Source organism: Zalophus californianus, chromosome 8 (genome assembly GCF_009762305.2).
Source record: "Zalophus californianus isolate mZalCal1 chromosome 8, mZalCal1.pri.v2, whole genome shotgun sequence".
Classification (NCBI taxonomy): domain Eukaryota; kingdom Metazoa; phylum Chordata; class Mammalia; order Carnivora; family Otariidae; genus Zalophus; species Zalophus californianus.
Genome location: NC_045602.1, coordinates 65,474,005 through 65,501,459, shown reverse-complemented (window position 1 = coordinate 65,501,459; position 27,455 = coordinate 65,474,005). Strand labels below are relative to the sequence as shown.

Sequence of the window (27,455 nt, the reverse complement as noted above, 5' to 3'; positions counted from 1 at the left end):
CAAGGATCTGATGGAAGAAGACCTTATATGCTCTGTTGACGAATGTGGAGTTGGTTCTGTGGGTGAGGGGAACAGCAGGGAAGCCACATGATTAGATCTGAATTTAAGAATGTTTCCTCCTGCCATATCATATAGGGCTGTAATCATACATTTTATTCCCTTTAATTTTTCCCATAGTAGGTTGACTTAGTTCTTTTTCTGTACCTTTTATACCCTCAATTGTTTATTTTCCTGACTAATCCATCAGGCAAAACTTTGGTGCCTGTGGAGTTTTCCATACAATCTTCTCCTACATCACAGCTTCAGTCACACAAAGCATGGGCCTTCCTCAGAGGCTGGGCACTCACCCCAAAACCTGGGCACAGCCCCGTGGCGGGCAGGACTGGGCCAGGGCCCTTGAGGAGCTCAGTGTTGACATCCTGACATCAACAGTGGACATTCTCAGGTGAAAATTAATGCTAGCTTCCTGTCCCCACATTCTTATCCTCTGTTCCAAAGAGGAAACAAGGACTCTTCACTGATGTATGTTAAAAGGTGGTATGTAAATCACTATCAATATCATATGAACACAACTGACATAGGGAGTCAGTAACAAACTTTTACTCCTAGTGCTGGACCTCATGGCTGAACACAGAACACATTTACTTTTACTGTTTACTTCTCATTTGCCAGTCAGTATCCTCATACTGTATTCTTCTAGTCATTATAAAAAACAGTGCACAGAGCATCTACTTGGCAGGCACTTTTCAGGTCTGGGGAGACAGCAGTGACACAAACCAGACCCGGATCCTACCCTCAGGTAGCTTAAGTAGAGCTCTCAAGTAGAGGCACATGCTGTACTTAGCTTTGCATTCCCAGCACTGAACCCACATGCAACATAACGAATGTTTAGTACATGTCTCTTAGCTCATCACATAATGATAGCACACAGCTATTCCACCCAGGACTTGTCACAGCTCTAAGCACTCCCATACATGAGCTCCTGATTATGTAAGTCATTTGTCTAAAGCCTCAAAGTGAATTAGGGGTAGAGCTGGGATTTGAATCTCACCATGTGTCCTATAAGCTATGCTATTTTATGAACCAGTGAATGAAGGTCACCTCATCAATATTTTGGTGCTATGGCCCCCAAATAGCTAATTTAAAATTATTTTCTTGGTTGCTTTTGTGGTCCCATTCATACTCCAAATTTTTGCTTTTGCTTAGTCTGACATGTAGCCAACACTTTGATATCCAGAATATGCTCACCCTTTAAGGTTAGCTCTTTCTTGTTAATGTGGAAAATGGATCAGGAGTCAATGAAAGAATAAGCAGTTGTTAGTTATCATTCTCCAAATAAATATGAGTGCTTTGTTTTGAATGACTGAGGTTTAAACAAGTAAGAGGTTTAGGACAGGATTTTGCTCACTACTCTGCTGTACTTACCTACACACTGCTCTCCTCGCTTCTGATACCCTGGAGGGCACTGACAGGCGAAGGAGCCTCGTAAATTGATGCACACTTGGTCGGCTCTACAGTTGTGAGTCCCTGCAGTGCACTCGTCTATGTCTGGTAAAGACATCCAGCACAGAGTTTGAGTTGGTTGTGCAGATGTTACTATTTCCTCCGTTTAAAAAAAACCCAAAGAAGTATAATTGACACATAAGTGACATTCAGGTGTACAACATAGTGGTTCAACAACTCTATACATTACGTTATACTCACCGCAAGTCTAGCTACCATCTGTCACCATACAATGATACTATTGCAGTACCATTAACTACATTCCCTATGTTGAATTGTCATCATACTTTTTTTAAAGAAATAAAGGTTTTTACTTTATTCTTAAAACAATACTCTGTAATATTATTATATTAGAAATATTTAAAATGATAAAAGATTTCAAGCGTTCAGAAAATAATTTCATATGTGCCGGTGTGTACCACTCAGATTTAACACATGCTAACATTAACCAGTGCTTGTCTCGGCTCACTTTATTTCCAGAAATGAAACATTTGAGACATAGCTAAAGCCTTACTGTATTCCCATCTCTTTACCCACCCACCTACCACTATCCTGGTAGGTGTGAATCCTTCCCTGAAATGGTTTTATACTTTTATTATACATCCATCCATTAGACTATACAGTGCATCCGTTAGAATATACAGTCCTGTTTTGTGTGTTTTAGTGTAAATAAATTGTATAATACTTCTACCCAATATATTGTATTTGAGATCATTTATGTTGACAAGTCTCTAAAGATCTGTTCAGTAACCAGATATAAATCAAACTTTAATACTGTGGCCTTTTTTTTTTAACTTTAATTGCTGGGGTGACTGGGTGGCTCAGTTGGTTGAGCATCTGACTCTTGATTTGGCCTCATGTCATGATCTCAGGGTCGTGGGATGGAGCCCTGTGTCAGGCTCCACGTTCAGTGTGGAGTCTGCTTGAGATTCTCTCACCCTCTCTTTTTGCCCCTCCCCACCAGCATGCCCCCCCCAAATAAATAAATCTTTTTTAAAAAAACCTTTTTGGGGGGCCCCTGGGTGGCTCAATCAGTTAAGCATCTGCCTTCAGCTCAGGTCATGATCCCTGGGTCCTGGGATAGAGCTATATTGGGTTCCCTTAGCTGGGAGCCTCTCTTTCTCTCTTCTCTCTCAAATAAATAAATAAAATCTTAAAAAAAAAAACCTCTTTCATTGCAAATTTCAAAATGCAAAGGATTCAACTTGTTCATACTCCTCTAGGAGAGATAAAACTGGTGTAGTTGAAAATACCTATTTTCCCAAAGCATTTCATTTCAGTTTAAAAAAGATATTTCCCCAAAGCAGTTCTATAATTTGCTAACTGTGCCCTAAGGAGTAGGTAGATTATAGTTTCAGAAAAGTAAAAAATGCTCAGTCATAATATAATGAATCTGTTATAATGAATTTCTTTGGGATCAAAGTGTGATGTGAATTTGTGCATGTGCATTCATATTACAGTAATTTATAAGTAAAATTTAATTTTGCCTTTTCAACATTACCTTTGCATTCAATTAACTCTCTCCCATTATGAAGTTAAATAGGTGAGTTAAGAAGATTATGTGATTTTTGGCATTCTTCAACAACTGAAGTCTAAGCTTTGTTAAAAAATTTTATCGAACTTGGAATTCCTAGATGACAAATTTTGCATAGAAACTGAGAGCCTTAGATCATCACTGTGGTAAACCCAGGGTGGTGCTTTGGAACAAACAGTGGGCTAAAATTCAATACAAAAGATGAGCCATCAGTAATTAGAATGTATTCCTCAATTCCTGCCTTCTCCTAAAAATGCTCAGAGAATGGTTCCTGATGTGTTGCCTTTCAACTCTCTCTATTTCCAGAGAGAGCTGATGCACTCACTCTACCAATATAAGAATGTAGGAGGTTCCTGTTGTAAGAGAGTTGTCCTTAGATATTGGCTTTGAACGATAACAGAGATTCTTTCCAAAAGAAAGAAGGAGGGGAGATGAGAAACACTCGAGGGATGTATGGCCGTTTATTGGATAATACCCTATAAAAGCATCTACTTAACATAATTCTTTGAACCTGGTTTTAAAGTTGTGGTGAACTTTTTGTGTTATTGTTTTTTATTTTTGTTTTGATATCCATCATCATCATCATTATTTTCAAATCAGTGATTCCAACTCTGTCCTCTTAAGGTACTATGCAGAGGTGCCACGGTCTTGCTTTGAAATTATCTGCTCTTTTTTGTGTCTTTTATTATATTCTCATATGCACTTGATGAAAACATTTCTACTGGGGTTTCTTTCAGAGCTTTATGACTCGCTAATGCAGAAATGACAGCAGAATTCCTATTGTTTTTTGTCAAGAGCATCTGCCAACGTTTGCAGTGATAACAGCCCTGAGAGATACCGAAATGTGAGACTCAGATGTGGCAAGTTTCCTCAGTACATGCAGGCAGAAGATCAAGGACTGGGGCCGGCTGCTGTATGTTCTAAGGGAGGCCTCACCAGTGACTGCGGCTTTTCTTTCTGAGACCTCTCTGCAACCCGCCTCCACCCCATTGCATTCCTGATGTCCTACAATTTCCTTCCTACTTTCTTGTTCACTTCTAAGGCTCTTTGATAAATAGACTAATATTTCTAGTGGACTTAATATATCATTAAATAGGTTTTAAACGTAAAAATTATGCTACCTGGACCTACCCCTTCTTAAGAACCAGGTCCGCTGAACTTCTGAGAAAGATTATTGAGTAAAAATATTAGGTGAGTTAAAATAATTTAATAATTAAAAAAATACCACTGCCTCATGCCACTATATTTTTTTCCCTTCTCTATCAAAACAAACAAACAAACAAACAAAACTGCAATAGGACTCACTGCACTTAACACTGGTGATATTTTTAACACGCTTTGTACATACTTGGACTCACTTTAATTTTTAATTCTTTCGGATGGGAAACTTCCTGAAATTCAGTAAAACACAACTGCATGAAATCCCCTTCAAGAAATTATTTCAAAGGAGTTGAATGCATGCTCTGTCATATACCTAGAGCTGGATCTGCTAGGAAATGAACTGACTACATTTTCATTTACAGCTTCTCCAACTCAAGCTGAGATGATTTATCCTCTCCTTCGCTCTTAGCAGTTTATCTAATGCTGAAGAACACATAGACAGATAGGATCTCTTTGAACTATCTTTGATTATACTGTCAATTCATACCATTATTTAAATAATACAATTTTATTATTTTAAAAGTTGTACTTTGAGACCCTGTTATTATTTACTCACAAAACATATGTCATATGAGAAAGTCATGTAAGAATTGTTATGCATTGTTAAACTCTCTTACACTTTTTTCTAAAGGTTTTATTTTTTAAGTAATCTCTACACCAACATGGGGGGCTCAAATCCACAACCCTGAGATCAAGAGTCGCTCACCCTACTGACTGAGCCAGCCAGCTGCCTCTATGCTTTTCTTTTCTACTTGTATGCATTTCTATTTGTCTTAAACATCAGAAAGTTAATGTGATAAGTCACTAAAACATACATCTATGTCAGAGACTCAAAGAATATCCATTCCTATGCTGGTATTTCAGAAGACCTCGTTTCCCAGACTTTTCATTTATGAAAGGCCTCTGTGGTGGGAGTATCTCAAACGGCAAAAGCACTGCTTTATTCATAAGGGAAACGACTGAGGTCAGCCATGATTTTCTTGGTAATCTAGGAAAAAGTACTCTGGGAGAGGAGTTTTTGTTTTGCTTTTAAACTGTCTATAATTTATCCTTGACAGTGAAGCTCACCAGGTTCTTAAGCAATCAGTTAACACATTCCCTGGGCCCTGGCCCCAAACTCTTTGAGGATGGGGTCTATGTCCTACTTTTTTCTGTATTCCTAATGCCTAGCAGAGTGCATGAAACATCATGGGTTTCTGTTTGTTCAATAAATGCATGAATGAATGATAATCGTTTGCTGGAACCGATGCCTAGAGTTTGAAGGAAGTAGGATCAGTGTTTTATCTTATGGAACTAATCACTTACAAGGAAGGGTGACAGGCAAGATGTGAGAAACAGCAAAACCAGCAAGATGTCAGCACACGGAAACTGTAGGAAAGCAAAGTTGTTGAGAAGTGCAGAAACTAGGAGGCATAAGGCAGCATTGGAGGTGGGTGGCTATAGAAGGATTGCTGGGCCAGGGGAGTTTTGAGCTGCGTTTTGAAGAAGGCGAGGAGGCTATTTCTAGGCGGAAAGCAGGCTCGCATTAGAAAACATCCAATGAAACAAGTGGTCTGCAAGGCAGTTGGAGTCAGCATGGCTGGAGGGGCTGTGTGTGAGGAGCCTGCTGCGGTGCCTGCTTGAAGGTGCTCATAAAGTGGTAGCGCAAATCCTAAGCAAAAATTCAGGGCCTCAAAGTGGGATTGGAATTTGAATTGGACATCACGGGGAGCAGCTCTGAACTATGTAGACACAGCCTAATGTAAACATAGCCAAAGAACAAAATAATAGAGTGTGCTTCCTAAAATATCACAACACGTAAATCAACTCACATTTCATCATTCTAATGCATCAAGAATAGCTAAGGGCAGTATTTGGTGATTCCCTCATTTTTCAAAAATGTGCCCACACTCTCCCTCCTAGTGATTTATACTGTTTTAGGTCCCTTTCTTGCTGACTTTGGCACCATCATTGCTTCAAATAATGCAGTCTGATCTTTGCTCGGCTCCTACTCCTAGCCTCTTTATCATGCGGACCCCCAGTCTATGGGACTGCATACTTGGTTTCCTCTCAAAAGTTAATGGAGGCAACTGTGTCCACATCTCTGTGGTGTCCATTAAGTCCCTGCTTAGGCCCACATTCTCTATGTTTTTGGCTTCTTCCCGTCATTCTGACTCATATTTCCCAAACCCCTGACTCATGCTGCTTTCTCTCTCTTATGCAACATTTTAATCTCTGCAATGTTCTTTTCATAATTTGATAACTTACCACGACATGGACATTGAGTGTGTTTTCATGGGCAAACATTTTCTGTACCTTAAATGCTTTAGATTACCATTTAGACTTTGTGCTTTGGTTTAAGGAATAATTCAGAACTACTTTGGAATAATCCACCACTGCCCAGTGATGAGAGAACACACTGAAATAGGAGGAAGAGACTAAAGTGATTTTGCATCTGTCACTGCCCAGGTGATCTAGGACCATGGAATCAATTCTTTTTCTCTGTTTCTCCATCTATAAAACAGACTGTCCACCCTTAATAACACATAGATTTTTTTAAATGTTCAGAATCTTCAAAATATATCTTTTTGTTTCCAGACTGTAACCCTTAGAGTAAAATAGCCACATCTTTACTAGTTCTGTGGGGAGCACTGTGCATGCTTTGTGAATATTACTTGATGGCGCTGTCCTTTGAACTCCTGTGGTTAAAGCAAAGGCAGCGGTTAAATTCAAGTTCCTATTTCTTCATCTGGGTGAATTTACAATTTTATATCTTCTTCAACCATACTAATTTAATCTCATAAATGGAGTAAAGTAGAAAAAAAAGAGGTCAGGGATTCATGTTTGCTGTGAGAAGGAGCTACTTTATTCCTAGACCCTTCCCTTCCCTCCCCTCCCTTCCCCCTCCTTCCCTTTCCTTCCCTCTCCCCCCCTTCCTTCTTTTCTTCTCTTCTCTTCTCTTCTCTTTCTTTCCTTTCTTTCTTTCTTTCTTTCTTTCTTTCTTTCTTCCTTCCTTCCTTCCTTCCTTCCTTCCTTCCTTCCTTCCTTCCTTCCTTCCTCTCTCACATTCTTAACAATCTATATAATACCCCTCTGCTCAGAATGATTGGTCCTAATCCTTTCCAGTGACAGGACAATAAATTAGTTCTCAGCACTCTATTTACTCTATAAAACTTTTTAAATAAAAGGGACTCATTGGGTAAGGATCTTATTGTTATTTTGGGTCTTCACCTTATTTTTCAGTATAATCCTGGAAAGTAGGAGCTAGCTTAACAAGTGCTGAGAGCATTGCTGTTTTACTACTGCCTCATCCATTAATGGCTCTTAGTAATGACATTCTGAGTATTCAAGACATTAAATTATGTTGCTTCAATTTTGATTAGGAAGGAGGTCTGTGATATTTTATGTAACTTCATATACAAATTTGTTAAAATTATAAAATTAATGGGTGTAAAAATAGGTAAGTGCTTAGCAATATTTAAATACTTATTATTTGAGGGCGCCTGGGTGGCTCAGTCATTAAGCGTCTGCCTTTGGCTCAGGTCATGATCCCAGGGTCCTGGGATTGAGTCCCGCATAGGGCTCCCTGCTCCGCGGGGAGCTTGCTTCTCCCTCTGCTTCTCTCTCTGTCTCTCATGAATAAATAAATAAAATCTTTAAAAAAATAAATAAATACTTATTATTTGATTAGAAAAATGGATCTGCGAGCCTCTGATTTAATCCTAATAACAGCTCTATGGAATAAATGGTCACATCATGCGCAATTTATGGAAGAGGCAGGAGGATGCCACTGAAATGCAGATAAGTTAGGTCACCTGTGCAACGTCACACAGAGTAGAAATTCAAACCCCAGATTTCCATTTTGCTCCTGCAATATAGGTTTCCAGAAAGACTTATTTCCTAAGAGCTCTGGATAGCAGACCTTGAATTGTAGTTTTACATATATATATATTTAATTTTTCTTAGAAGTAAAGAGAGGATTGTTCATCTGTAATGCCTTGATTCCTCCCTTGTGTCTTTCTTCTACATTAGAATAACATTCATAGCTCTCCAAGTCTTCTGTTTCCCTCCCCAGTCCTTAGCCAATTATCAACAATTTTTGTCAAAGACTTTCTATTTCCCTTGCTGCTTCTTTCATAGTACTGGAATCAGATTTATCTGGGCTAAATGCCCAGTTCTAGTTAGCTTTTCACCCTTCTGAAATTATCAGCTAGAATTCACCCCAGCTAAGCAGTTCTGGTGGAGAAAATAAATACTGATATTAAGTAACAAAAGAGAACTGTCTTCATCTATAGCCAGCAGATTTATAGTTCTAGATTCTTATCTGTTCTGGCAAAACAGATTGTTAATAATTTGGGGTGCTTTAAATGATAAACAAAAATATCAACCAAAATCAATAAACATCAACCTCCCTGATAACTCATTTCTTTGTTTTATAGAGTGGTGAATCAAGTGTCCTGGAAGTCCCTGTCATTGCACTGTGTTCTATCAGAACCTCTGAAATATGCTGCTTTCATATGGAAAAAACAAGCTATATGTACTTGGAGTTGCTTTTCCAGCAATGATGACTGATTTGCCCTGCAAATTGACCTTTTCTCACCCAGGCTTCTTTGTGGCTAGTGGTCTTCATTTGCATGATGATGGGATGAGGTTAGACATACAGTTCATGAACATGGGGGAGAAAACCAAGTGGCACACATGGCCAGTTCAACTTGTGACTCATTTGTACTACACACAGACCAAATGCACCCATTGCTCATAAGATAAAACAAAACCAGGAAGGAAACAAAGGCCTTAATTATTCTTCAGCTCTTTTTGCACACTGGCAAAGTGAAGCTTATTGCTTTCAGAATCTTAAGGAAAAACATTTTCTACTGATAGATGATTGCTAATCATCAGGAGTGTTCTGTGGCATTTCTGTGAATATGTCATTCCCAGCTAAACTTCCTTTTTTACTTCTTAAACTTAATTATCCATTAAAAACATGTTTCGGAAAAGATGACCCTGCTATTTGGAGTGATATTACAACCTGTCATCAGTCCACAACCTTGTGGGGGTAAAACTGTATTTTTGAAACAAGTAGCACCATTTATCTTTGCTTAAAGATTGAATTAAAGATGGTCTGTGTGAAAGTTCAGGCCCAGTCCATACAAGCTGGGGACCAGCTTCCAACTGCATGGCTTTCAGAGGAATTATGATACCATCTTATTGTGGGATGCCTCTGAACTGACATTTCAATTGTAGTTTTCTGGTGCCTTCCTCTTTACCTCATTCCTCCCAACCACCTTCCATCCCCAGCTCCAGATCAAACCCTTGGAGAGCGATGAACTGAACGGACACCACATTCAGCTGAGTCCACTAAGCACTGTGACTTGATTTCTGGCCCCCTCCCTGAGCCTTGCAGCCAGATTAGTCAGTCTCCCTAGCCCAAAGCACACACATTCTTGGCTTACTCCTTCAGGCCAATCATCGCTTGAGGTCGCACAAGCCCCTGGCTATGGCAATGCCAATTATAACAAGCATGGCTTGGTGACCTCCTAATTGTATGAAACCAATTACATTATACTTGTTGTTCATTCAACAATAAACAGCTTTTGTGCCCACTAAATTGGGGCATACTATAAATTTGCTGAGTGTAATTTGGCAATACTTCTCCAAATCATTAACTGCTTAAGGCTTTTTAAATAAAGCCTATCTTTGTGCTTCTTGCCTTCAGAGCATATTACCTTCTTGTGTATGTTTTCCTACCCATTTCATTACATCTTACTTATGATGTTTCTGCACAATGTTTCCCCATATACCTCAGGGCCCTTATGTTTTTCTGAATTCCAAATGAAGCTGAGAGGTAGGATGAAGGAGGGGTGGAACTCACCAGATCTACACTAAATTCCTTTCTCTTTTTGATTCAAAATTCCAGCACAATGAAAAGCAATGAAAGGATAAATACGTGAGTAAATCTAAATGAATACTGACTGTATAAAACAATAGGAAGATCTTTTGGGATTTATAAAATATTTGGGATTTATAAAATATTTATAATTAAAATACATGAGAATACATGAGAATAATAAGTTGGCAGGAAAGTAAATAGAGTCTAAGTACTTGAAGGTCCTTGCATTGTCAGGGAAGAGGTAAAACTACTAATTTATTTTAGACTTTGATAAATCAAGGATGCATGTTAAGTAGCCCCTAGGGAAAAAACTAAAGGAATAGTAAAAGCAGAAAACTACAAATCTAATACAGGCGAGAAATGGAACAATACAAAATGGTCCATTATTTTAGAGAGAAGGCAAGAGAGGAAAGAAAAGGAAACTAAAATGTGCAGAACAAATAGAAGGCAAATAGTAAAATGGCAGTTTAAACCTAATCACAGCAATAGTTGCATTAATGTAAACAGATTAAATGGTCTTACTAAAAACCAAAGTTCTCAGGTTGATTACAAAAACAAAACCCAAATATGCTGTTTCAAGAGAAACAATTTAAATGTAAGGATGGAAAGAAAAATAGGTTAAAGAAAAAAGATGAAAAATGTACTATGCCAACACTAATCAAAAGAAAATTGGCTAGCAATATTAATATCAGACAAAGTTGACTTTAAGGGAAAAGGGATTACTAAAGAATAAAAAATACTATGTAATAATAAAAGTTTTGATTTACCAGGAAAATGCAGAAATTCAGAATTTAACTGCATTTAATCACACAGCCTCCATGTAGACAAAGCACAGATAGGTAGAACTAAAGGGAAAATGAATACACACAATTACACTAAGAGATTTTAACATACCTCTCTTAGTAACTAAATGAACAAACATATATTTTCAGAAATGAATAGAAAATATGAATAACATGATTACAAACTTTGAACTACTTGACATAATATAGAACACTATAGAATACATAACCTATTCAAGCATTGAGAGAATGTTAAAAGAAAATGATTAAATGCTAGCCTTAACGAAAGTCTAAATACATTTCAAAAATTACAATATACAGATTTTTGTTCCCTCACTACACTTCATATATAATGGAAATGACAATGACCACAATGAAACTAGAAAAATCCCCTTCTTTCAGAAAAGAAGACATACACTTCCAAACAACTCATGGTTTAAGGAAGATAAAATTGAAATTTGAGACTATGTCAAATGGAATGAAGATGAAAATATCACATATGAAACCTTGTGGGGAAAAAATGCCAACCCTTAAGAAGGCCTATAACCCCTCCTTCTCTCCTTACGTATCCTTCTCTTTGCCCCCACTCTACTCAATTTAGGAGAGAAGAAAATACAAATGAGATTTGTATCTGAGACAGTCTGTTATGAAAGTGAACTTTAGGGTTTTGAGAAGAAGGAAAAAGTCTTGACCGTGTCTTTCCAAAGGCAGAACTAGAATAAATGGGTAGAAATTTAAGGAAGGCAGATTTTTAGTTCAGGGTAAGAGAAGAGTATGGTCATTGGACACTTTAATATGTTAGGAAGTAGTGAGGTTCCTATCACCAGAAATACACAAATGGTGCAATGTGGATCGCAGTAGCAGGTGGGGATATGACCAGTCATCTGTGTTGAAAAATGATGTTAAGGCACTGCATGCAAACATGGCAGAATGTTAACAATTTTTGAATCTGGATGGTGGGTGTTCAATATTCATTGTATTGTACATTCAACACTGAGTTTGAAAATGTTAACTAAGGATGCCTGGGTAGCTCAGTTGGTTAAGCATCTGCCTTTGGCCAAGGTCATGATCCCAGGGTCCTGGGATCAAATCCCACATCAGGCTCCCTGCTCCTCCTTTTGCCTCTGAATCTCTCTCTCTCTCTCATGAGTAAATAAAGTCTTAAAAAAAAAGAAAGAAAATGTTAATTAAAAAACTGAAAAACAGGGCGTCTGGGTGGCTCAGTTGGTTAAGTGTCTGACTCTTGGTTTTCGCTCAGGTCATGATCTCAGGATCTTGAGATCAAGCCCCACACCATGCTCAGCTGGGAGTCTGCTTGTCCCTCTCCTTCTGCCCCTCCCACAGCTCTCTCTCTGTTGAGTAAATAAATAAAGTCTTTTTAAAAAATTGAAAAACAGGGGAACCTGGATGGCTCAGTCAGTTAAGTGTCTGCCTTTGGCTCAGGTCATGATCTTAGGGTCCTGGGATCAAGCCCTTCGTTGGGCTCTCTGCTCAGTGGAAAGTCTGCTTCTTCCTCTCACTCTCCCTCTGTGTTCTCTCTCTCTCTCAAATAAATAAATTAAATCTTTAAAAAAATTTGAAAAACAGATGCTGCATCCACCTGAATATAGAGAGTTGTAAGGATTCAACAAAATGAATGAATGTCTATATGTTCTCTCGTTTAACACATGATGCACATACATATATCTTTGTACAGTTGTGATGTTTACTTTTATACTTTCATAATTTATCCTCTAACATCTGAAAACCTTGCTCTATGGTAAAGTATAGCAAGGAAAGATCTTGTCTTAAGTGGTTATTTATTTTATCCCTCTTCCTTGAGCAATGTGTCAGTCAAAACCTAGACTTATTCCTTGTTCTGTATGAATGATTTTTCAGGAGGAAGGCTCTGCAGCTTTCATCATATTAAGGCATAAGGTTATTCAGTGACTAAAATGTTAAATTTGAACAACTATCAGCTTGTGTCCAAATCCTTCATATACCCTTAAACCAAGTGAGATTTGACTTTTTGGTTTTGTTTCAAATGGATACTATGGTTGCCATTTTCCCCAAGTTATTCATGAATTATCATGCACATCTGAATTTAATTTGCTGATAAATTGTGTTTGACATATGTAGGCTATGGGATATCCCCCCCGTCTATATTAAAACACTTTCAGTGTTGTGAGGTAATAGTACTCAAATAACTCCTATGAGTTCAAGGAGTACCTAAAGGCAATAGGGAACTAAAGAAAATACTGTTCAGTGAAACTGTTGACCCTGTGAGGGTTTCAATCCTAAAGACTTCTCAAGCTAGCATATAAAATAGTCTTTGGACTTTTAAGTGAATTTGGGGCATTTTACCTTACATTTCCATCAGAGACAAAATTATGTTTGGACTATACATTCCCTGTGCTCACTTCGGCGGCACATATACTAAAACTGGAATGACTCAGAGAAGATTAGCATGGCCCCTGTGCAAGGATGACTTGCTAAGTCGTTGACTGTATGTTCTCTGAGATCTCTTTCAGTTTTAAAAATCTGAAATTAAAGCTCACTTTACTGAATTCCTGAACGCTATTGTAAAACATATTCATTTTCTAGCTCTTACCTCTTCTGCCCTCTCTACCTTAAAATATTGGATCCCGGGAAACCTGAACAACATGCTCTTGCTTTCTGGGGACCATGATCATAGATCTCTATTTCTTCTTCCCTTCTTTTTCATTTTTCAGCAGTGGCTTCTGATCTGTAGAGTCAAAGGAGGGTCTAAAAATGGACTCATCTTTCAGGATTAAATGGCTGTGTTAGCAGAGCGGGATGAATAGAAAGTTCTCTTCAATGTTTAAATGCACTACTGTGTACCTGTAAAGTTACATACTTTCAGGAATTTAGAGTTGCTTAATGCCTGTTTGGCAGCATAAACTCTGAAAAAGATCTCATGGGGAAACACACCCTGTACATGGTTTCTATGTCTGTAGAGTACAAAGGGAGATGGACCTGTGCCAGTTATACAGTTGATATGTTAAAGGTAGACGCCAAACTAAGTCAGTCTTTAAGGGAATTTCTTGGTATGCATAAACACAGAAGAAAAAAAAGACTATGTTCTTAGATCTGATACACAAACACACACACACACACATACATATATAGGGCGCCTATAAGTATATATATTCTTAAAATGGTTACTGCATGGAGCACATCCATAGAGTCTATCATATTCCAAGTTTTCATTTTGGAAGAAAATGGAAAAATTGAGCAATTCATAATGTTAATTTTAAAATTAGCCTGGACTTATTTTTCCTTAGAAATGTAATAATTTGTTTATGGAAACCCTTAAATGAAAATCTTTGGCTTCAGGCATGTATGTGGTTAATGTGGATGAATGTGAGGCTGCCAGAGAGGTGTAGGGATCACTTTCAGAACTACAACAATCACACTATTTTCTCACTGCACACAATTTTTAAATTTTAAATGATTTTATTTGAGATCATTTCTTTAGTTGCTTGTGCTAGCTTTTTTCTAACCTTATTACACCAAGAATTTATTATACCAAGAATTAGAGTTGATGGGAGGACTTGTTGATCTTTTTAGAAAGTCTGAGAACCACAGAATAAATTTTTTTTATGCAACTCACTGACAGAATGATATGAACTATAATTGAGACAGAAGAGTGGGTAAGATCACAGGTTTTAGCATCAAAGAGGTCTCAGTTCAAATCCAAGCAACACCACATTTTAGGTGTGTGTTCAGGGCAAGTTCTTTTACCTTTCCAAGTTTCAGTGATAAAAGTCTGTCAAGTAGAGATAATACCCATCTCATAATGTTATTGTGAGTACTAACTGAAATAACACACCCCTCAAAGTGGTTGACACTACATGCTCAATAAATTGTACTTAACATGGTGAAACGGCTGTAAGTCGGTGTACATCAGGTTGGTACTGTTCTTGTCTACAGACCAAAGGAAGCAAAAAACTGCAGAAAGTCGGGGCTTTTAATATAATTTGTTATGCACTTGTATATAATTATATATCCTATCTTTGCTTCCTTGCTCAGTGTCATATTTTGAATGTGGTCTGTTATGACTGAAATCCAATCGGGATGAACATCACAGCTTTGGATGACTTCCATCCTTTGGCATATTCCAGGTGAACAGATAGGAGAATAGGCGAAATCAGCTTTTCTTTCTTAAAGCTATTTCTTATTAGGGAAATTGCATTCAAACAAAAGAGATATGGCAAAGCAAAAAAAAATCTAGCATATTTTGCATTTCATAATATTTCGTGATATGAAAGAACAGTTAATGGCTGTAGGACCCCCTTCATGGCAATGGAGTGTTAACGTTTATAAAGACTACTTAGCAAACATAGCTTTAATTGGAGCTCTAATTAGAACCTATATGTAACTCTGAGAAACAACTTTTGTGTGAATAAGTTCCAACTATGAAAAACCTATGAAGATATAAATTTCAGCAGCAATTTTTATTATATTGGCTATGTTAAGGACATTATGGTCATCATCTTTCAAGGCAGTGATGAAGTTATAATAAGAACTAAAGAACAGATGGGGAGTATTTTCAAATGTAGTGGAAATAAGCACATGTAAAGTTAGGGCAAGTATTTCTGGTTGTTTATTCATAAGGATGAATACATAAGATGAAAACATCGATGTCTGACTTTTCAAATGAGCGGGAGTCTCCACAAAACATCATGGTGATCTACATAATCACTTGTGGTTGATGAAGCATCCATTTAATCATATCATACAGGAGAGTTTGATTTGGAGCCAAGTTTTGTTTTGTAAATGCTATGCTAGTAATATGGCAAAACCATGGCATATTAAAAAATATTCTTTTGGTATATTAATTTTGGTTTTCTTCAAACACTAAATGACCTCTTCCCAATGCTTTCATTATAGTTACAGGCAAATTATGTATGTGGACACGACAGACTCTTGTTTCCATATTAAGGGTTTAACAGAGAAAATCAACAAAAATAGTGAAAGAATTTAAAGCATGAGGAAAAACACTATGCCTATGGTGACAGTGTGACAAACCAGCAGGTGGCTAGGCTGACTTCCCTCTGTCATCTTTTTATTTATTCTATCTTTCTCTATCCTGCATTTCTGGCTCCTTCTTCCTATTTAAATGTTCAACTTTACATTTGCCCTTTCAGACAGACCATTCTTCTAACTTGAGAGTTCTGACTGCTGTCACATCCGAGGTAGCGTTAGGACATCTCCCACTGGTTTGTAGGTCTTGGGTGCTGCTACTTCAGCAGTGGTTTGTGAGTGCTATGGCCCAGTGCTGTGACCCTCCAGTGCACCCTCTGGGAGCTCAGCAAGGTGCCCCTGCAATCTTTATGTTCTCAGTGAAGGTGGACTGCTGTCCAGGCCCCCAGAACTCCAACACCTGCAGCTAGTCTCATCGCTACTCACATAGGTGTTGATAAAATGCGAAGGTCCTATACGATTAGTTTGAGCCTCACTGCAACATAACAGGTGGTTTAATACAAAAACTAGTCTTTTCCTTAGATTCCAATTTTTGGAAGATTTTAAGATTTTATTTATTTGAGAGAGAGTGAGTTCATGTGGGGGGAGGGGCGGAGGCAGAGAATCCGAGGCAGACTCCACTCTGAGCACGGAGCCTGATGCGGGGCTTGATCCCTTGATCCGTGATCACTGTGATCAAGACCTGAGCGGAAACCAAGAGTCTGTTGCTCAGCCAACTGCACAGTCCAGGCGCCTCTTTTCAGGGCATTGTTACATAATCCTCCATATCAGCCAGGCTACATATTGCCATGTGTAAGACACCTGTTGCCACCTGTCTGACCTTGCCCATGAGCCTCTCCCCAACCTCTCTACTTTAACAGGATAGATTCCCTTTCAAGGTTCAGCTCAGGCCCACCTTCTTTATGCTTCTTTTCCCAGGCTTCTTTGGTTAATGTAAGATCACTACAGAAAGCAGCTTGTCCAGCTGACTTTGTGACAGCCGTATCCTTGTTAAGAAAGAACAGAGCAAATTTGCTATCTCTAGAAAGTCAACTGCCTTGGATAGGTGTTGAATAACTGCTCCCAACCACCTCCTTAACTAGAGCCATTTTAAGGGTAAAGGTGTGTCCCTGGCACTTTATCTGGTTCAGGGTCCTAAACAAGTTTTGCTCCAACTACCGATTTCTGGCAATCTTCATTAGGAAACCAGCTACTGAATAACCCTAGGTACACATCAATGGCCTATATAAATTTTATGGCCCCAATTTGTTGAAGGTACCAACTGAGCTCTTCATTGGATATGATGCATAAATTCTGGCACTGTTATATTACATGGCAAAACATAATAAATAACATTCAATCCTTCCATAGTATTTATATAATTGTTATTGTGTTTTTTTTTTAACAAGACTAAGGAATGCTATGCCAAATAAGGTGAGTGTGTAGAACATCTTGTAGCTTCTGCAAAGGCAGAGTTAAATTTTACTTTCAAATTAGTCTTCCAATAAGTTTTAGTATGAACTTTAAGATGGAACAAACCCCAAGTAGTAAAAATCTTTTAAGAATTACACTTATATTCTGGGTGGACAAAATCATAATGGCCTAGAACAATGCACTAAATGCTGAGTGGATTTTTAATGCTGATGTATTAAACTTTTCTTTGAGCTAAGATATTTTCCTCTCTGCACTTTATTTGGTTAAAAATGTGAGCTGTGCTATTTTTAGAATGAAATTCATACTTAATTTGCCTTTGTAGCACTGTTATAAGTGGAGAATAAAACCTATCCTAATTACTTACAATGAAATTATCTAATTGGGCTAACAAAGTTAGGATTCAGAAATGTTTTGAAAGTAAATGATGTGTTTCCCTCCTCTGTGAGCAAAGAGAGTGGACTTCATTTGGATTTGCAGAAGTTTCATATTTATATAGGACATCTTTCACTTGGTGCAGATGAAAACTCATTATGTCACTTTCCAGGGATGAAATTCATACTTTTTAATGTGATGTGCAAGGCCCTTCATGATTTGATCCTTGCTTACCATCATGTACTACACACTGAATCATACAGAACACTTGTTCCCTTCTGTCTTTTACTTAGGACCTTAGCAAGTGCTGTTCTCTCTGCATGGAACATTCTCTTTCCATCCTTCCCTTCCCCCAATTTGTTAAAGGCTAATTCCCACAACTTCCTTAGACTAAAGACTGGTGTCACCTTCTCCAGGAAGTCTTTAAAATGAGACTCAAAATGCCACATTGTAATTAATGTCCACTCCCTCTTAGACTGTGAGCTTTTGAGGGCGGGCATTATGAGCTTTTTTATCTTTGTATTCTCAGCACCTACTGTGCTTTGCACACAATAGTTACTCAACTCAAGGCTTCTTGAATAATCTTACAGTTATATGATATTTAGTGGTCTTGTGCCATCTCCGAAACTGTAATTAACAAAGCAAATGTTAAAATTTTCTTTCCCCATCTTATTCCCAAATCCAGTATAAAAGAATAAAGTAAATCTAGGCAACTAACACATCATCTCTAGAAGACCCCACTTTTAAGGAGAAGTACAGGTATGACTATTGCCTATGAAGTGTTTGAGAATTGAAACTTAAATAGAGCAATAAGCAGAACAGTTGTTTTACCTTTGCAAAATTCTAGCTGTTGGGTAAGTCTTAAACACACAAACACACACACACACATAGTATCACGACTTAGTGAAGTGAGATTTAAATCCAGTAAAAATTCTTTTGGATTATTCCATAAACTACATATTCTTATGTTTTTAGGTTCTTGCTTTATCAGCTTAGCAGTCCAGCCTTACCCCCACTCCCAAACAGCCCTTCCAAACCTCTCCTCCCCTTTTTGTACTCCATTTAAATTCTCATTTTTAATTAAGGTAACTGTTAACTAGGAAATGCATTTCCCCTAGCCATACTGGGAGAATTTTTTGCTCTCCTCTATTTATAACTAGATTATGCCTTGGTTCATGCTTATATGCAAAATGGATGGTAGGGGACTTATTGGGGAGAGTGAACCTATGGGTAGTTACCTCTTGCCATAATTTCCTGTAATTGCAAAAACCTTGTTATAATCAGGGCATGACTCTGCTTAGGTTACGTTCATTGCATTTCGCAGCATCACAGCCTTAACCATATTAGAAATAAGAGCAACTGCTGTTAAAGGTCTATGCTCAGACGTAATTTATGGTTAGAAACTTACTCTGTATTCCTTCAGCCATATATTATGACTAATGAACATTCTACAGTTTAATGGATGTGAGCACGAGGCAGAAATGCTGATTGTTCAGATCATTTAAGGGCTTGTTTAGCTCTGAATTGGTTATTTCATGGGGCATAGAAGCTGAAACTACACCAAAATATTATTAATTGACTATTTGATGTTTACCTTTATAATACCTATGAATAAATATATTGCTAAACAATATTATAAACTGTTTATCCTACTTAAGGTGGAACTTGTTTAGAATCGTCTTTGACTCAGGATTTGACTCATCACTTATTTGCAAAAATAATGAATGTGTCTGTTAGAAATGATTTTAAACAAATTATCATGATCCTGAAAATAGTCCTTGTGGCTCAAACTTTTTTTATGCTTATTAGCATTGTTATTGTATGTACAGTACTTGAAAATTAATGTAACTTTTTTTGAGGAACTCACTCACTTTATAAGAAGTCAGATCTGCCCCCATCTCCCATTCCAGTCCTATTAAGATGATTTAACACATTTAACCATATGTGTATACTTATTTTTCCCTCTCATTCTACAACTGTTTGGAGGTAGCGTTTTCATTATGTCACTCCTTGCTCAAAATCTTTCACAAGTTATGACATTACTAAATCTAAATGGTTTAACCAAGAATTCAGGATTCATACAAACTGTTCTCCAGCGACTTTTCTTATCTTGTTTCCTGTGGTCCCCACAATAGCCCCCCTTTCCCTCACTTCAGACAGCGACAGGATATTGTCACCATTATTCTGCATATAGGGCATCTACTCAGCAAAGCCTGCCTTTTCTCTTCTCAGGATTATTTATATCCAGTTCATCCTTCATGACCCAGATTACATCCACTGCCTCTGGAAAAACCTGTTATGGCCCATGATTGCAGCAAGGAATCCCTCCTCTGGACTCCCACCACTGCTTTTATGATTGACTCCATGGGGACTGAGGCTCTTGACTAAAGTTTTGTTGACTTGAATTATTAAGCTGAATTATTTGTATCATTTAATTTTTTTAAAATCCGACCTTACCTTACCACTTCAGATAGCCTGAAAAGTCCTTGCAAGAAAGGTGGTATGTCTAGGCATCTAGTACAGTTTGGATACATATTAGCTGAATATATAGATCCATGAATTGGTGAATAAATGACTAAAAATTGAACAAATGAATGCATGAATGGTGTAAATCTCAGAGTATACATGAGAAAATATATCCTAAATTTATATGAACAATTTGGTGTCTGGTGAGGGAAAGGTGGAGTTCTTTAAAGCCAAGGCTCATGATATTTAAATGATCTTTTAATGCTTACAGGGCAAAAAGTAGTAGATCTAGCAAGAATGGCCAGCAATAGGCTTTTTTAGTTCCATAATCCCTCATTTGAGTCCTGCATGTTTGGGAATTTAAGATCAGCATGAAGTTATGGTGACAACCTGGCCACACAATGTCCCCCTTTCCTTCTACCCAAGAAGGGATTATGCCCTCATTCTCTGGGAAGGGGACTCTCCTCCAAAGCATTCAAGGATCATCTCGCTGAAAAATTAAATGAAATGTAAAATGCGGCAGGACAGAACCAATCTTACTCAGAGAGCATGCATGAGTTCTGGTGGGGGAGGGAAGTCATTGCTGAGTTTTATAATATTTTTTCCTTTTAAACCTTTGAAAAAAGATCAACTCTGGTTTCAGTTTAATTTTTTTTTTCAAAAAACAAAACAAAAAAAACCCTACATGGCCACTTCTTCAAATTTGTTCCAGATGGATTTAGTCATAGGATGATTGATTATCCACTCAGTGTGAGCTGTGTGGTTAAGCTCAGAAACCTACAACAAACTGGTTTGGAGCTGTGTTTCATGGTAAATGGCAGAAAGGATAATCCTTAAGCTGTCATTTTAGAGTTAGTGATGAGGAAAGAGGAATTTAGTGGGACTACTTATGTCAAGGAATGTATTAGCAAATGGATGGTTGAATATGAAGAAATTTTATGAGCATAATACTTTTTTTTTTCCTCTCTGGACTTCACGGTAAGGGGAACCACATCTGACTAGCAGCCCCCTTGAAGGCTCCCCCAGCTCTCACTGCCTGTTCCGTGGGCCAGACCCAGCTCCCCAGGATGCTCCAGGCCTGAGGCCAGAGGCTGGTCTCTACCTGGAAGCTGAAGCACCCATTTATCCTAGCCTACTCAACAGGCCCACAGAGGTTTTTATTATTGGTATCAGAGACACCTGGCAAATCTGGAAACTAATTCTGGGGAGACTGAACCAAAGAGAAACTACTACATTCCACTCAGTGCTGTATCATGCCCTTTAAAAGGCAGTTGTTAAGCGTCTGCCTTTGGTTCAGGTCATGATCCCAGGACCCTGGGATCGAGCCCGCATCAGGCTCTCTGCTCCGCGGGAAGCCTGCTTCTCCCTCCCCGACTCCCCCTGCTTGTGTTCCCTCTCTCGCTGTGTCTCTCTCTGTCAAATAAATAAATAAAATCTTAAAAAAAAAAAAGAAATACTTAAAAAAAAAATAAAAGGCAATTTAACAACATTTGGTACATTTTCATTTTAAGAAAAAAACCCACTCCCTTTGGATTTTAATTACTCCTTTTAATAGCTGCATTAGCCTTTTATCTATTCTTTCCATCTGGTTAATTTACAATTTAGCTACTAGAATATTCTTTTAGGAGAGATTGGATGTGGCTGGTGGCTTTCCCTACCTGCCACCATTTGATTTTATAGGTTCTCCTATACGTTGTTCAATTTTTTGGTTTCCATCTTCACTGATTTTTCTGTTTTTACTCATATATCTTTTCTCTTTTTTCTTTCTCTCTATTATTGTCTTCTTGTTGAAAAACAAGCCACTATCCTGCCTCCTAATCAACATACCTACTCCTTAGAATCCCAAGAAAATACATGTTGGATTTTATGGCTTCTGAATTTTTAAGTCTTACATAACCTATTTATTGTAATCTTAGGTTATGCTCAGTACATGTCTGCTAATAGACTTTTGAGGCAAAAGAAAAGATGTAAACAAGTGTAAACATAAAAATGACAGTTCTAGGCACAGGCTTTTGACTCGGCTGAAGGAAGAAAAATGTGACCAAACAGAACAGAGGTTTCTATGGGAGAGATGGAGAACATTTTCCATGATTCCCTAACAAACACACAAATATCACAGATGTCTAGGATAAAAGTTAACATGAAGAGCAAGAAGAATGCTTATTAAATTTATTTTATGTAACAGGCATGTAGGTATATGCTAATCTGCAAGAATAAAGGTAGTTCTGTTTGCTCATAAAGTTTTTGTTTCATGGATATGGTTTATTTATAGAGTAGATTAAAGGGGTTTTTAATTACAAAGTTTCAGAATCAAAGGATATAGTCATAATTATTTAGGCGTGGTTTTGGAGAGGATTGGTAGCATTTTAGAAGTTCCAAGTCCATGAAGGAGAGAAGGGTACATTCATTCAGAAGGAGCTGTCAGAAGAGCGAGGTTCTTACACAGTACTCTGCCTATTTCAACCACACCCATCAGGCTGTGTATCTGAATGAGTCATCCAGTCTCCTGCACTGCTGGGGAGGTGGGTGCATTTTGCTTTTTAACTCATATTTTGCTTTTCGAAACCATTCAAAATTCTAGATTTTACTCTAAAGGTTTGGTTTGGAATCAACGGAGGGGGAATTTTCATTATAGATTGTGGTACGCATGGCTCCCACATGATTCCAGACTTCTGGCATTCATACCATTGAATGTGGCCTGGATCTTGTGACTTGTTTCTAATGAACAGAATATGGCAAAAGTGATGGGTTGTCGCTTCCATGATTATGTCACAAAAGACTGTGACTTCAGTCTTGGTAGCATCCTCTCTCTCTTGCCCCCTCCCTTGCTTACTCTGATGAAGGACCATGTTGTGAGATGGCCTATGGAGAGGTGTCTGTGGCAAGGAGTTGAAGGAAGACGAACTCATGATCAACAGAGGCAGGAAGTAAATCCTGCCAACAACCACTAGTGAGGGAGCTAGGAAGTGGATCTTACCCAGTGAAGCCTAGAGATGACTTCAGCCTTGTGAAAGACCCAAAGCCAGAGGACCCAGCTAAGCCACATCTCAATTCCTGACCCAGAAAAAATGTGACATAATAAGGGTTTGTTGTTTTAAGCCACTAAGTTTTAGGGTAATTTGTTATGTGGCAACAGATAACTAGCGTGTAGACTTCCTTACGGTTTCTATGTGATGTATAATAATGCATACACTCAGGAAAGACTGGTTACTTTGGTTGTAAACCTGGTTTGAGTCTGAGGCTGAAAATATCCCAGAATGTGAAATGAACAGACTTGTAGAACTTAAACAGATTATTCTTTGCTGAAAGGTACTTAGGAAGGCAGGAAATCTTAGTTCAGAATCAAGAAAATAATACAGAGCCTTTAACATTTAGTGTTGGCACCTTTCATATTGAAGCAGTTTATATTAATACATGCAAAAAAGTGTATTTACTGTGCACCAAAATAAAAACAACTCCTTTCTCTGCTAGGATTGAAATGGAGTCCTGGGCTATGACATGAACCACAATAATTACCCTTGTCAGTGCCTGGGGAAAAGACTGCAGTGATCTAGCTTTAAAGCTTCAGTGATTTGGTCCAGACTTAACAAACAACCATTCTAGGTGTGAACTGTTTTGTCAATAAAGCTTCACATCATTAGAACTGTCTGTTTTTTTGTTTCTGAGTCATTAATGTTATTATAATCACAGAATGCACCTGCATTCTTCCCAGGGCAGATTTTAACTTGTTCTGGTATGTTTCCCTGATAAAATACCATATGAAAGCCAAAGAAGAACTCCTATCAATATAAGCAGTTTAAAGGCCAGGCATGTATCAATTAAGAGCCATATAGATACCACACTTGGAAACTTTATAACCTAGACAAAGTGCACTCTCTTTACCTCTCTCTTAATTTCTCTCTTATTCTTTTACAATTGTTTTGAATAAGAGCTGGGAAGGACAACTTCTTCAACAGCTGAGAAAACTGAGGCCCAGAGAGGCTAACTGGCTTAATACAATCAGAATCACTTAGGGGAAGACCCAGATGGGAACTTTTGTCTCTTGCTGAGTTTCCGGAGGGTTTTGCCACTCTTTGCTGCCAAAGACTACTTTCTGGGATCCTCCTGAGCATTCAACCATAAAAACATTCCACTACAGGAGACAAGTCTATTAATTAGTAAGCAAAGGAAATATCTATGTATTACAGCTGTAGCTGTACCAATGGAATTTACATGGGAGAAACTCAGTACTAACCAGAGGAGAAAAATATCTTTTTGAAAAAACAAATGAATAATAAAACCTCACCATATGCAAATTACCCAAATTATAACACATTTTGCTAAAGGCAGAAAATAGAGGATGAAGAATCACTAGACATATCAGCTTCCTGGTGGGAAGCACAAACTTTCAACTACTGGAAGACAGGCTCTGTATATATCCACCAAATCTAGGGGCTTTGTAGAAATATGAAATCTCAGGTCTCATCCCAGGTCTACTGAATGAGAATCTTCATTTTAATAGGATCCCCAGGTAATTCGTTTTGCATTAAAATTTGAGAAGCACTGGTCTATCACACATAATATATAGAAGATTCTAAAAAACATATTAGACAATTGAATCGCAAATTTAAAAGACTCCATGAGCCAATTTTATAAAAACAGTAAAACTGATTTATTCAGTCACCCTTCCTTTTTTTCATTTTTTTGAGGAAAATATCCATTTATATGTATGAACATAAGTGGAAAATTAGTAATTGTAATACCATTTTATGAGATACTTCAGTAGAACCTATTTTCGATTAGTGTAGTCTACACTTGCTCATTGTCCTTAAAGCTCCTATCTTGCTCTCCTTTTCTTTCTCTTTCAGTTCCATTCTACATCTCTTTTTTTCTGCCCTTCATTCTTCTTACAGCTGCTCCTGACTCCCAGGGTAAGAGGAGATTCCTGGAAGAGAAGGTTATGGCTCAGCTGTTTGCCCTATCTTGCTTTTTTTTCTCCACAAATGTGTGAATATGGTCCTGGCCTCTACCCTAACAGGTGTTCGCTGCATTTTTTTTTTTTTTTTATCTTGCTTTTTCCCTAGATAACTGATTTTCATACTGAGTGGTATGTGGTGATGGCAGGTAGTGTTGGGGGGAGAGTGTCACTGTTACTTGAGTCTCTCAGCAGAGGAGCCAGGGAAGTCCCATGACAGGCTTCACCATTTCATCCTAATAATATTTGGTATACATATTTACAATCAGTCAATGAGCAAGCAACACTTAAGTCATGAATTTTCAGCAACTGCTGTTACTCAGTTGTGATCTTTGTGGATAAGAGGTTCACTTAACTGTCACAGCAAAGAGAAATTATTTCTTCTCCTTTAAGGGAAAGTGGTGTTTTCTTTCTGCTGAGTAGTAGAATTGACATACCAGTGATGTGTCATTTTTTAGGACAATTTGTAAATGTAGCTCTCCAAATCCAGTGCAAAGACATGGTCTGAACTTGAATCTGCATTGATTTTTCTTTTCCTAACCTGAGAACTACACTGAGTAACTTGCAGGTAGTTTTACCCTCTTCTCAGGACCTTTATTTGATTTTTTTAAGCTCTTGAGAAAGTTCAAAACACTACTCATATTTAATCAAATAATTCATGCAATCTTCCTTGTTGAGGTCTTCCTTATTTTTTCTTGTCACTATAAACTGTTCCCTTAATATGAGACCAGAAACTGTATTTTACCAAGAAAAACCATGTTATGACTCTCTGTAACACTTTTCGTAATGTGTAATTCTGCCTACCCCTGACTTTGATATTATAACCAGATTTTCCAACAATTCTTTAAAACTTTCTATCAGAACCCTAATACTGTGTGTGGCTGGGTTTTTACAAGCCCCAGATCTTCTAATAGAGTGATATTCTGATGGTCTATTTGGGGTATTAACCATCTGTGACAGCTTGGCTTATTGAAAACTATGGCTCTGGCATGCTTACACAATCCATTTTTCCACTTAAATTGAAAAATCAATGAGAAGATTTTTTAGTTTACTTAGAGTTGAACTCTAATTTACAATGGTTTTGTTATTTAACTTTTTTTTTTTTTTTGAATGAGCTATTCACCAAATAATCTTTACTGGTATTTCAGAAATATCATTAGCTGCTTAAATTGCACCATGATTAAGTTTCCTTCTTTCATTTAGCTTCTTTTTTTTTTATCACTAGCTTATTTATTTATTTATTTTTCAATCACTAAAGAAGGAAGGTCATGCAATTGAAGTTCAGAACAAAGCCCTGTATCTTTACCAGCTTGTGTGGGAGGATTTTTTTCCCCCCTCTGGCTACCTCCCTGGATTAGGGTACTTTTGATATGCCAGGTCATGAACTATTTTTACAAAACGGACCCACAGCTTTTACTGGGAAGTTTAACTAATCATGAGTGACTGGAATTTTCTGCCTTGCTTGTTGAGTGGACTTTTATTCTGGGCTACCTCCAGACTATATAATTTACCAAAGTCTGAAGAATGTAAGAGCATGGGGATTTAGTGTCAGGCCCAAATAAGCTATTTTTAAATCCATTCTACGAGGGTCTACCTAAAAAGTTTATTTTGTTAAAAATTCCGTTTCTCATTGTAGAATACAGAGGTGGGTCAGGATAGAATCCAGGTAAATCTCTAAGAAGGATTAGTAAGGAAACGACCAGGGTGCTGTAGAAGTGTAACAACAGGGCCTTTGAGGTCACCCCCTAAGGCTTTTACTTCTATTTCGTTGACCCTGTCTCTACTGTACTCCATCTAACAAAATTACTTGACTGATTAAATAATTCAGTAGCTGTCCAAGGTGTCCTATTCTCTTGTGAGAGGTAAACACATGAATTTAGAAAGCAGTTTCCAGTGTTGATTTTACAGAAATAATGAGAGAGTAATGAAATCATTTTAGAAACTTTATCAGCTTTGATTGGTTTGATTTGGATACATGTTACTTTCCTACCGAAAATGATGGTTCATCACCCATGTCTGTGCATACGCCTGTCTATGGGTATGGACCTGAGTGGGTGTATGTGTGCATACACATGGATGAGCGGGAGTAAATGCAGGCTAGGCAAGAAAGGGGGCGTCCGGCTGGCAGACGTAGATTTCTGAGGTTTCTTTTAACAACCTCTTTTAGAATGTCCTTTTCTCTTTTAGATGAGGTGTCTTCTGATATCACAAACTGCTCAGGAAAGAGCATTGATAAGGACAGAAAACCATAGTATATAATACTCTCTCTTTAGGCCTCAAATTATGAAACACGGTGATTAGAAAAAAATTCATTAGTGGGTTTAATAAAGTTAAATTGATGCCAGATACTTCAATTGCTCCTGTATTTTGGGAGAATAATTAGAGTTGAACTAATTCTCTAAGAAGTCTCTTCAA

At 37.8% G+C, this 27,455-nt stretch overlaps 1 protein-coding gene, 1 long non-coding RNA gene and 1 other non-coding gene across 7 annotated transcripts in view; 2 read left to right on the top strand and 1 right to left on the bottom strand.

The window, feature by feature from the left end:
• The window catches only part of LOC113937063, a 447,938-nt gene that overhangs the window by 219,661 nt on the left and 200,822 nt on the right, over window positions 1-27,455 (top strand). Inside the window, exon 6 of one of the 3 annotated variants that reach the window (XR_003524476.1) lies at window positions 8,617-9,383. The exons of the other annotated variants lie outside the window; for them this stretch is intronic. This is a non-coding gene — a long non-coding RNA (uncharacterized LOC113937063). Of the gene's footprint in view, window positions 1-8,616; window positions 9,384-27,455 lie in introns of those variants that run through there. 3 annotated transcript variants of the gene reach the window in all.
• Window positions 1-27,455, bottom strand: part of EFEMP1 (EGF containing fibulin extracellular matrix protein 1) — a 59,675-nt gene that overhangs the window by 14,569 nt on the left and 17,651 nt on the right. For all 3 annotated transcript variants that reach the window (XM_027620735.1, XM_027620733.1, XM_027620734.1), the window contains one exon: window positions 1,426-1,548. In XM_027620735.1, the coding sequence (XP_027476536.1) occupies window positions 1,426-1,548 (123 nt within the window). The remainder of the gene's footprint in view (window positions 1-1,425; window positions 1,549-27,455) is intronic.
• Window positions 13,241-13,347, top strand: LOC113938780. The gene has a single exon (XR_003524987.1). It is a non-coding gene; the product is annotated as a U6 spliceosomal RNA (small nuclear RNA).